The following is a 15126-nucleotide window of genomic DNA, read 5'->3' as shown; positions in this document are numbered from 1 at the left end:
GTGCTCACACATGTATGTTGCTTTCAGATGTGGTTGATGAATTTTAAATTGTGATCATTGAGCCACTTATCAAATGATACATGATATTCGTGGTACAAGTGGGTGGCCATAAATCCAAGATGTGGTGTAACTGTGCACACTTTTGACATATTTATGACCGATTTATGTGTCACGTTCAAGACCTGGGCAACCTTCTGGTCTCTATTGTGAAGCCAACACAGAAGTGAATTAAACGGCAATTCATCGACTGGCCACTAGAGGCTGGCTCCAAAAGAGTGTCAAACCCAAATACTACCAGTGTTAAAATTCCCAAATAAATGTGTTTAAAGGTACAAAAAGTCTTTGTAGCTAATTTTGCCCTTCATTTTTCTCATCTGTTTAAGCCTTAAAAGAATAGTCTACTCATTTTCAATACCAAAATATGTTACTACCTTAACCAAGAACTGCCGATACAATAGCACTTTTGGGAGTACCTCGACCTGGCGCAGTAACACCCTCCCTCTCCCATTATGAGAGTGAGAAGGGGAGCGGACTTTTCAGGCGAGTCGAAGTACTCCCAAAAGTGCTATTACGCCATAAAATATAGTTCCTCTTTTAAATCCGCTTAGAAAAGCGCTACGTTTTATTTTGTACCACCAAACTTGCTCGTATAACTACTCGTCTTAAATAGGAAAAACGTTGATGTGTTTGGTCACTTCTAACTTTATCTCTAAATGGTACCATTGAATGAATGGGGCTAAGCTAAATGCTATTGAAGCGTCGCAGCGTGCTCCAGCGCTTACGTGCACGCACACAGATGATAGAGGGATGTATCAACAATTCCCAGTCAAGGCAACAACACATTCCAACATTGAAAATGAGTAGACCATTCCCCCAAAGTTCTGCAAAATTAAGGGCGTGACCACATGAGTGACAGGTAAACTGCTGCTGCGGTCACTGGGTCTGTCCCAAATGGCACACTCCGGACTTGTGGACTTCAGGAAAGATGACATTATGTAGTGCAGACCTTAGGGACCCTTGACGTGAGTCCATAAGGTTGCATCGGAGTCGTACTTTGGGACAGACTCGAGCGTCAAGACAGAAATAGGAAGAGAAGTTGCTCATCAGTTGTGACTCCTCCCATCCGTCGTCTGATTCATCTGATTGCTCTTTCACAAAGACTTCTGGGTTGGTAAAGTGTGTGAAGCCTGCTGCAGTGCGGACTTTGCCAGGACCGCATCAAGGGTGCAAAGGGGGTTCTGATGAGCACACTTCGGAGTATAAACATGACAGACACCCCATGGACTTGTAGACTAAGGGAACACTTGCAATTATAGGCCATGAGACTGAAAGGCCACATTAGGTGCCCCATTTGGGACAGGGCCAAAAACGTTGAGGTACAGTAGGCGTGGTTTTAGCAACTGGGAATCTTAACTCCACCAACATCCTGCTATTTTGATCATTTTCAGGCAATATGGCGACAGCTGGCTCCACCAACTATTGGCTTCAAAAATGCTCTTCACAAACCCACTTGTGACATCCATGTTTTTAACAGTCTATGGTCTTGATCAAGAACAAAATGGCAAATTGCTAAATGTTTGGGAGCATAATTCCTTCAGTTGCTTTAGCTACACAAACAGCATGTGCTAATATAAGTGAGCGCAATTCAATCTTAGTGAATCCCTCACAGTTTCAAACCCCAAGGATTGGTTTTAGGTCAGTTGGTTACTCTAGTTCTCCATTTTGAATCAACAAGAGGACTGGCGGTCTCCTGTCTCTGCCTGTTTTTACAACAGAATAAATGCATATCGTCCCTCCCTCCATTGCTGGCAAGCACGTAGAGCACTGGATCCACCACACTGTTTAGACTGGACAAAGCTAAGCAACAACTGAATGGTAAATTCATCAGTTGTTCGAATCTGCAACTGTCTTTATCACCCACCCAAAAGAAGGTGATAGATCGTACCAGCAGCAGAATATGGTACGGGGCGAAGCAGAATAGGAAAATGCCAATGACTCCCATAGACAGCAGTCTCACTTTGCGTTTGCCATGCTCATCCACCCCAGTGCTTTGTTGCACCTTGCTCGGGATCAAACAGTAGCAGATGGTGATGACCACGAGAGGCAATAGGAAACCGATGGCCACGCGGATCAGGTTGAAGAGGGCGATGCGTTCAGTCATGGGGTAGGTCTCGTAGCATCTCATCTCGTTGTCATCCAGCGGATCCGATAGTTTGTCTAAGTACAACACCAGAGAATGCAAAAACATGACAAAAATGTAGACCAACCCGCAGATCAGCCAGGCATAACGTCGGCGCCGAAAGGCTTTGACCCGCAGCGGGAAGGTGATTGCCAGGCATCGATCGATGGAGATACAGCAGAGGAGAAAGATGCTGATGTAAAGGTTGGAGTAGTACAAGAAGCCAACGAGGCTACACATTGCGCGGCTGAGCATCCATTTGTGGTTGTTAGCAAAATAATAGATCCACAGAGGCATGGTGAGAATGTACAGGAGATCAGATATGGAGAGACTGAGTAGGTAGACCCCTAAAATGTTCTTTCTGCAGATCTGCCGAATAATGGGACCAATGGTGATGAGGTTAAAAAGCATCCCCAGGATGAAGGAAATGATGTTCATAGACATGAGCAGATGACTCGCCGACTGGGTCATAACCACACACGATGAATTGTTTGTCATGTTGAAAGTCACGTTCATAGCCATCTGTGTGCACAGAAAGAAAGAGAATCAGTCACCCATAAAAAACAGTTGTGCGACTATAGTTCCTAAACCTAAACTGACTAAACCATTGTAACTACGATACCAGCTAGATTTAATGCTACTATAGTACAAAAAAGGTAAACTTTTTAAACTTATTCTAAAGCTCTACACCAGCTTGCATTTCGGGTTGCATGATCAGTAACATATCTGTAAAACAGCGGTAAACCACTGACCTTTATACATTTAAACTTGAGCTGTCATTTTGCTTCAGTGCGGTTAAACCATGCAGTTGATGCTGTTTATTGTCTTTGGTGCAGATGTTGCCATATTAGCTTTATTCGTTCTGTCTGTAATCCCCAAGGCTTTTTCATGTTAAATAGAAACGGGATGACAGATGTGAATAAATGAATCAGATAACATACTGATTAACTACTCCACCCTCATATAAATGAGAAAATTTGCATATGACGTTAGAAGCATGATTGTGCATAAAGACAGATGCTTAAAAAGGAGTATGATGTATTATTTGTGATGTTTAAAAGCATGCTGATGTAAAAATTAAGTCAATAATTGTGTCTTCGTCCAAGTCAGACGCGACTGTCAAAAGTGAGGATGAAATGGACATGGACGGATCAATGAAAAGTCAAAGCACTTAACACAAGGTTGGGCCAAATATGGACAAACTGAACTGTTGGGTTAGAAATAAACCTATCCTGGGTTGTTGTTACCCAACAATGTTACCCAACAATGGGTTAAAACTACATACCAACGATGCTTACATAAAAGTAGTGACTGTAAGTGCATTGTATCATTTTATTTCATTAGTGTTTAATGTTAAAGGTATAGCGGAAGATTTTCTTTTTCCGGATGGATCATCAAGACTATTGGTCATCCCAGTTGTCAATCATTCTGACGAAATGTTTACGTAAGGCCGTCGTACGTGCTCGTCCCTAGGTTTGAATTCTGCACATGCGCACTTTCAGGTGTATATGTGTGGTGGGCTACAGTTTTAACCATTCATTGAAGCTCGCATTCTCACAGTGTTTTTTCAAAATGTCTGAGGGTCGCAAGAGAAAAAGTGTCTACAAATTGTATGACAAGAAGGGAAAGGCCTCTGAAGAAATAAACAAGACCAGGGCCGGGTTTCCCAAAAGCATCGTAAGGCTAAGTTGATCGTAAAAACGATCGTACAAATCATCTTAAAATTACGGGCCGTTTCCCAAAAGCTTCGTAACTTAAGTAGCACTTGAAAATCATCGTAGATCTACGAGTGCTCTGGAGTAATCGTTCATTCATAAGTGCATCGTAAAACAGAGTTACAAGGTCACCTGCAGGACAACCAGCAAATTGCACTCCAGCAATGACGATAATGTAATGTTTTAAATCTATATTGATTTATTGGGTTCTTCTTTGTTTATTTGTTTAAATACTTTAATATAATATATTTAAATTCAAATGAGAAATAAAATTTAAATGACTAAACATAAACATATTTGGTAAATTTTGGTAAAAGTTGGTACTAGCAAATTGATAAATGGTTCCTACCAATTGCTTCTATAATTAATCTACAGTAAAAATAATTGTTTTGAAGTGAAATGGCATCTGATTAAGGAAAGCAAATAAATATGTACGGTACAATGCAATAATCCCTAATAATAAATAAACATAGATAATTAAAAAACAAATAATAAAAACCGTGGGATGAGTCCTAACTAAATACGGAAAATAATATTTCATTATGCACAAATTATTAAAACATTTTAATAATTTTAAACAAATCATTTTTAATGACTAAATTTTGTAATATTATAAAAAACGTTAGTGCACATCAACTGAAGATCATTAGCCTAAACAAGCTTCTGCTACAAATTCGAGACATTCTAAAGGTGACATTTCAGCACTTGACAAAGTGATAGCGACTCGTAAGTAGCACTTAAATCCCAGCTGCGAGCGATCGTTTAACGTGCTTCTTTGGGAAACGCACGTAAATGCACAACAAGTGTTCGTTAAGTAGCTCGTAGAAAGCGCTCTTAAGTGCTAAGTTCAATCGTTATCGGGAAACCCGGCCCAGAGTGTTTTTGGGAGACGCTGGCGTGCACTAAAAGCACAGGTTGGGCTTCCCACGCGAAGTTTCTACCTGACAGGTAAAGTTTGTCATGCTATTTGGAGAAAATTTAAAATCCATTTAAAATCACTGCTAGTAAAAGTTGATGTAAGCTATGATTAGCGATGCTAGCCCTGGCACAAGTCACGAACCGCGCAGACACGGTAAACATGCCGACAGCAACTTGTAAACAGAGCGAAGAGAAGAACTACGCTCATGCATGCTCTCTCTCCCGTGCACACGTTTAATAGGCGTTCCCTCTCGTGAGTAGGTAGAGTGTTGCGCATTTGCATTTAAAAAAAAAGTTATTTAAAAATATTCAGTAAAATCTTCCGCTATACCTTTAATTGAATTACACGGATATAAGAATATCAACATTGTTAGCAAAAAGTTATGTTTAATTGGATCTTGATCTGCTTTTCTGAAATCGAGCAAAATATAAAAAAATCAAAAGCCATTAAGTATTGTATTTAATAACTGTATTTAACTTTGGTTAGAACTCAGGTTATATATATTTGTGTTTTTTAATTTTCATAAAAGTTAATTATTTTATAGCCCAATGTAGTCCAAAAAATCTACTCATCTGCACATTTCTTGCTCTGACTGGCTGTGAATTTGTCACTTCATTTTGTAATCATTGATGACAGAAGGATATGCTCGCTATTCCTCTATTCACTTCTTATTAAGAAGAGGTGACGACTGAGAGGCAGCAGGCATGAGTCATTGAAAGTATTTAGGTCAACTGCACCTGCACACCACATAACACCCACTGTACTGAAAATGAAATTAACCTTGCACCATAAGTGACTGTATTTACAAAAATCAAGATTCACAAAAGGTCACAGTCACACTTATGGTAAATAATGTACGTATTGCAATGAACCATCTGCATTAAAAGAATATACTGTAAAAAAAATCTTTAAAAAAAAACGGTTGAATGACTGGCAGCAGTGGCTGCCATACAAAAAAAGGTAAAATTAAAGTAACATTTCTTAATCCCAATAACGTCTAAAACAATAATTTACAGATTTTTTTCTTTAAAAGTTCTGCAGCCAAATATTGTTACATTATGGATTTTTCTCAGATTATTATGATTAAACACCAAGTGACCAATAAAAGAAAAAGTTAAAGAGCCATGACTGCCTCTGGATTGTACCCATCCACTGCAAGTCATGAACACGCACAGATACAAATACTGGGTAACTAACTGCATCGAACCAACATCCTCTGGGTTACAAAGTCTGACTCTCTAACTACTAGACCATGATGCTTGGACATCTCAAAGCTTTCTAGAACCTTTATGTCTTGACATTTTATATGGTTTATAAGGAACACTTACATGAACTCAACATTTTGTATTCACAATAAGCTTGCATATTACTCACACAGTGATAATGACGTGATGTAACTGTGATCATCACGTGATCTCACGTGTTTTGCACCTTTTCATGTGATGATTAAGTTTGTTGGGTTAGGTGATCATTAACCTAGAAAATATCTTAAAAGGATGACTGTTTCACCAATTATTGTTACATAATCAAACTCTATCATTGAAATGTATTCCTGCATATCGTCCGCCATGCTTATTCTGAAGTCTTGCGAGATTTTGTGGTATTATACAAATTGCATCTTTAATAGACATAACTATGATTTTACAATTAACAGCTTATTTTTGTACATGATTCTGCTGCTCTTCGCCTGTATCTGCCTCATGCTTGAATATAAACTCACAACAAGAGTGGACTATCTTGGTAAGTGAAAAAAGTAAAAGTGTGAAATGTGTGTCAAGTACGCAACACATACTCCAAATGTGACTTCTGCATTTAACCCATCAGAGTGAGTAGTGAACACACGCACACAGAGAGCAATTGGGGTTAAACCAATCCAAATGACTACAGTGCAGTGGCGGCCGGTGACTTCTTTTTTCGCTTGATGCGAAGTTCGTCACAACATGTATAAAGCCCGTCATGTGCGTGGTTCGTAATTTCAAAATATGTGTTCTGCGCGTCGAGTGATCCTGTGCATCACGTGTCTTGTCAAAATAAGTGCCTGCTGCAGACGCATCTAAAGGGTTTATGATAAAAGAGACGCTCGCATTTGCCAGATACTCGCATAATCTCATGCGTAATCAGAGTTTACTGTTAAGGGAGTGTCGTGTGTGTATTTTGTGAAACGGTTTTGACGCATGTGCAGCAGGCACTTATTTTGACAAAACACGTGATGCACATGGTTCAAACAAACACATATTTTGAAAACACGAGCAACACACATGACACTCCGAACACTTATTTTGAATTCATGCCCCACGGAAGAGCAGTCACGAGCTGCCACTGTTCAGAAGTAAACACTTAACGATAGGGTTGTAACGGTATACCGGTATGGCGGTATACCATGATATTAACTTTCACGATTATCATACCGTAAACATTTGCTTGTACACGGTTTTGGGGAAAAAATAATAAAGCAGATCTCACCTCCACTTCTGCACACACGCAACTTAATTCGGCTTGACTGCTAGACTCCTCCACTCGTTTTATGTACAGCAAAGAAAATGTCAGAGCCAGAGACTACAAATTCTAACAAATGCAGGGTTGTTCTTTAAGATGGATATCCAGTTTGCAAGAAATGTGGACAAAGAGTGGCTGCAAAAGGCGACACTAAAGCCCATTTAAGTTATTTATATTACAGATCAATTTAAGTTGATTATACTTGATTATAGTTAATATATAATAAAAACTATACTCACTCACTATTTCACTCACTATATGACGATGTGAACAAATGAATATATCCAGAGCATCTCTGAGATAATTTAATAAGTATTTCATTATTTTGTTAAAAAAAATTTAAAAATAGTAATAAATTAAGAATCAAAGTTTATTTTTTTCAAAAGTGTTGTTTTTTTTCCAAAAAAGTTTGACACAATAAACCATATGTTCAACACAAACCCCCTATCGGTTTTTTATTAATTTAAAGGTCATTGTAGCTAATGATTATAATAATAAGTGTTTAATACCGCCAAACCGTGAAACCACGATAGTTTCTGAGACGATTATCATACCGTGGAAATCTCATGCCGTTACAACCCTACTTAACGACCATGGGTCCCTTGTAAGTACTTGAACCTGAATGTGGCAGCCACATGCATCACAGCGCCCCCTAATGTGTGTTTTAGTTACTTTAGTTTTTACATTTTAAACTCTGACTTTCATCATTTTGATGTGATTTTGCAACTGTTTGCTATATGTATTTTTTTTAGAAGTGGATGTTTTTGACAAAAACCTTGCTTGCACTTAGAGGGTTTTGCAGTAAAAGATTTTTCAGATTTTTTAAGACAAGACTAAGGTGACATTTGTGAAAGCATAAGCATTAATAATACCCTTTTCGTTGCCAATAAAGGGACACTTCACCCATTAGCATTAAGTTTTGTATAGTTTGAACACCAGTCATGTTTTTGAATGGTCATGCATAATTTCCTCAGTTTCCGCTGAGACGGGAGAAATACAGATTTCAGTGTTGCACTTCCTTCTTTCAATGATGTAAAAATCATCATTTTGCATCACTGAAAGCAGGAAGTCCAATATCTTTGTAGAGGATGTGAGACTACAAACACCCTTTTTCTCGGTCAAATAGGCACCAAATTCGAAATGTATGTTACATTTCGACTACAAATATGACGCACTTTCAATAAAGATTAATGTTTCTACTGGTAAAATGCTCATTTAAAGTGAAATAACTGAAACAAAACATAAAAAAATGCTTATTTACAAGAAAACATCAGATGCACTTAGAGGGTTTTGCATCAGTTGTCATATGCTTTGTCATGAAACACGCAAGTATCAGTGAGATGTTACATATAGTGTGCACCACTATAATCGAGTAAACATACTAATTCTTTACATTAAGAACCCAAAAAATGGAAAACTATATAAAGGATCTTCATTGTATTTGGAAAGGGACTGAAATACTCAACAAAATATTGCACAATATATATATCAGCAGAGAATCTGGGAGGCAGAATGGAAATCCTTTAATCCTATTACAAAGGAGCCTTTCCTTCGCCATACATTTTGTGATAAAGTTTGTATTTGAAAGAGCGTGTCACACTTGCTCATAAACCTAATTTCATGCTTCAGCAAATGTAGTTTTCCAAACAGAAGGTAAAAGAAAAGTATAGCCAAATATACCTGTACTGGGAGGATTTATGTTTTGGTTTGTGGTTTGTTGAAAGGTTTTCAAGTGTCCAGAATTTATTAGATCTTTGCCATCTTCAGTTTTTTGTTCCAGCTTTAACACCTGTTCATAAAGTTAATATATGGCATCATATTGCAATATGTCAGTCGCCGACAGTATATTTTGAATTCTCTCTGAAGGATCCTGTACATTGTGTTTAAAATGTTGACAATAATGTTTGACGTGTACTACCCTTCTTTATCACTGGCCTCTTCCCCATAATCTCTTAAGTGTTGTTGTTTGGCTTGTTTAAACCTTTGGATATTCGCTCATTTCTCATTCAAAGCTTTTCACCTGTGCCTGTGCTTGAATTCAATTTAAGACACTGTTTCTATGCTACACAGCTGCAAGTGGCCATTGTCTCCACATGAAAGGTACTTCAGATTGTATAACCTTTCAATTCAAACTCCTCAGAGTTAAAACTTAACTTCCAACACCTCTGTGAACATCGTAGACCTGCAGTAACTTTCAAATGAACACTAAAGACTCGCTCTTAAAAAGCCATTTTCATACTTCCCTCAAACACACACACACACACATAGACATCCACCTACAACATTGCACCATTGGGTTTTGCACGTCATTCACATACTCTTCAGAAATCGCTAACCTCTACTTGAATGATTCAAATTAGAGGAAGTTGTTGAATTTTAAAAGTGCCTTCTTGGCATATACGGCCTTGCTAATTTGGTAGTAATGTACTGCACGCCACTTTAGTTTTAAATGATCTCTAATTTCATAATGCTAAAAACCCTTATAACCCAAGACGGCGTCAAACCATTTCTAGGTCAATGCATGTTATAAAATGGTTAGTTCCAGTCTTTGATTCTGGTCAATAGCTGTGGTTTATGTACGATTCTGTGCATCTCTGTGCAACATCTTTAAGGCCGAAGTATGGTTTATTTTTACACGTACGCAAGGGGCCACGTATAGTGATTTTTAAAATCCTGCATACATTGTATGCGTAAGTCACACACGTGCCTGCACGAACAATTTTGCAAAATGCAAAGCAAAATGCAATGCATATCCTGGGCTACATAATACATTAATGTATTATGTTGCCCCCAGGATATGCATTGCATTTTGCATCAAATGTCTATATGTACATGTTTGTCCATATTTTACCCAACCATGGGTTAAATTAAGCCTTTTTTAGAGTGTACCTGTATATTTTTAGTGATTACATATTCATATTTTAGATTTCACCAGCTGTATTAAAAAAGACAAATGTACTAAGCATTGGTCAAACACCGTAAAACGTCATATATACAAACAAAAGTGAAATTCTTGTGGACAAAGATATCCAAAACAGAAAGCTCAAAATGTGACACCCATCAACAATTCTTTATACTCTTTAATGACCTTCACTATCTGATAAGCAATTTTATCTTGAATCCTAATGATGTCCACAATCTATTTTCTATATCAAAAAGGGGTTTGCTAATAATAGCATAGTGTGATAAAGCCAACATCCTACAAGCAGTACAGCACACAAATTCAATTCCAGCCAACATATTTTGGACAAACAATAGAGAATTCACCCTACCTATACAAAACAATAGAAAAATCAATACTCTGCTAATCTCTGCATAAAGCAATTTTTGATAAAGGATTGCATAATAGTGTCTCGGATGATGACTAAAGATCGAAAGTGTTTTACACGCATCCACTTCAGCTCTGCTGTAAATGAGAATAGTCAAAGATGACAGACTGGTTATTTTGGATTGGCCCTGATGAAGATTGGACTGTGATTCATCTGTGGTGAGATCATATGTAAATTACACTGTCATTTCACAACGGGTTGGGATCTTCTCACAAATATGATTTATTTTTGTCTAATTTACGTCAGCTACCAAGATTTGATCAGGTTGTGGTTTAGACGTCTTATCAAAGACAAATCAGTTTACGTAATCTTTCACGTACTTGTGTCATTTTTTAGGTATTTTATTAGTCAAAATCAAAGTCTTTCTTCATAAATATGTTCTCATTGGTGTCAAATGACATCTGACAATGATCTGACTTTTCTTTATAAGCTTAGAATTTCTTCTCTTTATTTACATTGAACAGGTAGGTCCAAAAAGGCTTCCATGTCGTTTCACCATATTAAAAAACTATAGTAGCAGATAGGGACAAAAAGCACTAGCCTACCGCAACGCATTTCCAGAACGCGATTTGTTCAGAACACGTAAACCAGCTGAAACAGACAAGAAAATCAGTGATTACATAACGGCTACGGTAGTTGCAATACGCATTTGGAAAAGCGAGGCGCTAGAGAGCACTATTCGTTTGAATGCAAAATACAATTTCACCACTAGATGGGAGAAAATCCTACTTAATGTCCATTTAAGGTAAACAGTAAATGCGCAACATTATTAACCGTTTTGTGTAATACTTAAAAATGTAAATTATTATAAAAAAAAATATATATATATATATATATATATATATATATATTTTATATATATATATTACAGTATTTATTTGATTTATTTATTTCTATCTATTTATAGATAGATAGATAGATAGATAGATAGATAGATAGATAGATAGATAGATAGATAGATAGATAGATAGATAGATAGATAGATTACATTATTTATTTTACAAACACACACACACACACACACACACACACAAACTTATTTATTTATTTATTTATTTATTTATTTATTTATTTATTTATTTATTTATTTATTTATTTATTTATTTATTTATTTATTTTATACATTTTTTAATACATTTATATTTACATTTTTTATTTTATTTTAAGCTCTCCCATCCCCATATGCAGCACGTGTGGCACCTATTATATCTCTGATGCTTTTAAATGTCAAACGTGACAATGTTGCCTGCTTTCACATGAGACTACCTTTACCGAGATGTAAATACCACAAACATGTGACTCAAACCACAAAGGGGCCATAAGAAAAATAGCAGATACTCTGATGTAAAATCTTCATGTTGAGAATATTTGATATAAAAATCCCTAAATAGTTAAAGTGAGTAATATATCATGAGATACGACTTTATTTCTACTCACTAGTCTATGGACAGTTAAAGTAAAAAATCATAAAACCTGTTTACATAAAGTACCGATCATGAGCCCCATTTACTTCCATAGTAGGAAACAACAATATTATGGACGTGAATGGGGCTCAGGAACGGTTTGATTACAAACATCCCTCAAAATATTTTTTATACAGGTTTGTAACAACATGAGTGCGAGTAAATGATAAGAGACTTTCAATTTTTGGATGAACTACCCCTTTAAGATTATTTTGGGTTGGTTCATATAGAAACCAACTCAACCGCTGGTTACCCTAGAAAATATTATCATATAACCTAACCGTGGGTTGAAACATTTTGAGCTAACGCAACATACATTCATAAATAACTCAGCGGTTGGGTTTGTCCCTGTTTTACCCAACCATGCGTTGAAAAAAAACTCAGCATTTTTTAAATTGTAGTTTTGTTAAAATAAAAATATATTTTTGCAATCACAAAGAAAATAACTGCATTATTAATGATACGTTTAGATAAAACCCCATTACGCTTTTTTTGCATTTTTGGTGATCTGTCAGGATAAAGTTCTCAAGCAAAGGACCGGCCATAGACTGTCACAAAATAGTTTTTTATGGCAATGAAAAGCATATATGGATATTTTTCTTAGAGCCTAAACCTTAAGTTTTTGTTTCACAACCAATATACATCTTCATTATCTAATAAGAATATATATCATGACAAGTCGGGAACTCTTCTGTAAGCAGTAACGCTACTGATAAACACATCATCAACTGTAGTCAAGAGTACCCTTCAGTTGCATTTCCCTAAATTATGCTATGTGGTTACAGTGCCTGCTATTTTGCAATTGAGATTACGGTATAATGTGCCCCCCGAGATCCGTTAAGAAACCAGACGGACTGTTGGTGAGGAAGAAACGTGGTGGACCGCACCTCCTGTTAGCCCCCCAGAATGGCATAATGATTGCCTAACCAACTCCCATCCTGAGGCAATCACTCTGTGTTTACAGGAAAGTGGTGTAAGGGCAAAGACAAAACTGATTCAAAACCTCCCATGTCATTTTCGAGTGAATTTTATCGTTTTAGTTCTGCTGAAAGAATGCATAAAAGGAAGTGACTTTTCAAAAAGCAATTTTTTTTAACAATTAAGCACTTTTGTGCGAACTGTTTTACGGCGCTTGTTGAAATCAAATTCCTGTGGAAGGAACATAGAATTACATCCGCGTCTCGGGATTGTAAACATTTGGCTCAAGTGTCAGACATTTGCATTTGCGTCGCTGTTGTACACGCAGCACACGAAACGAACACAACCTCTGGAAAACACACGGTGTCAAATATGTTCTCACACATCCGTGACATAAATATACTTTTAGAAAGTTGACGTCCGGACGTCAAAAAAGTGTGAATATTTTGAATTTGTTAAAAATGCTAACTTTTAAAACAACATTTTGCATATTAGGTTTCTTGGGTGCCTATTAACACATGTTGTACTACACAAAATATTTGATTTAGTTTTATGTGACACTTAAAATGAGTATAAATTAGTATGGGTAAAATGTGATGACCATCCTAATAAAAACAGTGATCAATATATAAAGCACCTACTTCTATTTATGCATATATTTTATTCCTAAAAATAAGATAATGTTAAGCATCACTACACTGTCTTTCACCCAAGTTATTATAATAAAAGCATTTCAAACAATGAGCAAATCTCACCTGCATATCACTCTGATCACAGATACGATGTTCTCCACCGTCTCCAACATCAGCAGGGTGTCCACCCAATCCCAGCAGCCCTAAACCCAGCACCTCAGCCTCTGTACCGCTTCAGTCTGGCTTTGGGTCTCACGTGACCTTCCAGAAAATGAGAAGAGTGTCTCACACTCAGTAATGCTTCCTGCCCAGAGATGATCAAAAGTGACCCTCTGAGAGCAAGTTCGACCACAGCACTCCACTCTGAGTGGCTGGGAGGAGATGAATGAGGAGAGTAAGAGGAGGAGAGATACAATGTGTCTCACGTGTTGTGTCTACAGGAAGATGTTAGGCTGAAACAGACAAGACAGCATTTTTTTGCGATTGAGTACCACAATGAGTAAAAGCTATTTCCAGACAAGATTGTAAATACGGTGACTGGTGAAATATGTCTGAGACGGTTACCAAAACGCCACAACTTCCTGTTTGGCAAATATGAAGCTATTGTCAAACGCGCACTTGAAGATGCGCGCCACATGATGGAATATAACTGTAATTTGCATTCAAGTGCTCGAGCGATTTATACATGTCTGATTTGAAGTATAAGCAACTTGCAACAGTTCACTCAACGGTGTTTGATGTTGTATGTAGCACAAGTGGTTGGTTAATGGAATGAAACTTGGTGAACAAAATGTTCTCTAGAGCCAAACCTCCTACTGCTTTTCTGCCTCATGCATTCAGAGTAAGTCGTGCTTTTCTGAGAAACGAGGTTAAACGTATATGGAAGACCTTATATTTTCTTAACAGGCCAATTTAAAGGTTACATTCCAGCAGGAAAAACTACTGACCTTTCAGTGAATTTCACACATTATTGGCTATAACAAAGCTTCAAATGTATTTCAAATCTGGCAACGAATAAGATTTTAATTTTAAATGAGGTATGCAAACTTGTGTAGCGTTATAAGATTCTTGATTATTCATTTCTAAAGATTAAAGATTTATATTATTTAAATTCTTTTGTTTATTGTGGTGGCAATTCTATGAAAATTTTTAGGTAAACATACTGTACTGTGGTTTACCCATGTGAGTGGGTAAAGCATAAAAAACAAAAATAGTTTCAGTTCCTTCTTCATAACCTACACCGAAGAATCACTTTGATTGTGTTTTCCATAAAACTGTAAAATCAAATGAAAACTTTGTCAGGAAACTTTTTAGATTACACTTAACGTAAAAAAATCCCAGGTGAGTTCACTCAAATTGTATAAATAGGTTTAAATATTAATTGTGACCCAGTGTGGAAAACCCCAAAAGTTTTTTTTACATAAAATCGTCCTGTATAGTGTAAAAAAAACATTTAGTAAAAATATAACTTTGAT

At 36.8% G+C, this 15126-nt stretch overlaps 1 protein-coding gene across 1 annotated transcript; it reads right to left on the bottom strand.

Moving 5' to 3' along the window:
- Positions 1 to 480: 480 nt before the first annotated feature.
- gpr184 (G protein-coupled receptor 184) lies at positions 481 to 14679 on the bottom strand. The gene is made up of 2 exons (XM_055196014.2): positions 13775 to 14679; positions 481 to 2701 (listed from the first exon to the last, which is right to left on the bottom strand). Exons 1-2 carry the CDS (start codon positions 13778 to 13780, stop codon positions 1697 to 1699), a joined length of 1011 nt encoding a protein of 336 aa, XP_055051989.2. The 5' UTR covers positions 13781 to 14679; the 3' UTR covers positions 481 to 1696.
- Between the last annotated feature and the right edge of the window lie 447 nt (positions 14680 to 15126).

This window comes from Misgurnus anguillicaudatus, chromosome 24 (genome assembly GCF_027580225.2).
Source record: "Misgurnus anguillicaudatus chromosome 24, ASM2758022v2, whole genome shotgun sequence".
Classification (NCBI taxonomy): Eukaryota; Metazoa; Chordata; class Actinopteri; order Cypriniformes; family Cobitidae; genus Misgurnus; species Misgurnus anguillicaudatus.
Note: the sequence above shows the minus strand (reverse complement) of the source record. Positions and strands in the feature narration are given on the sequence as shown.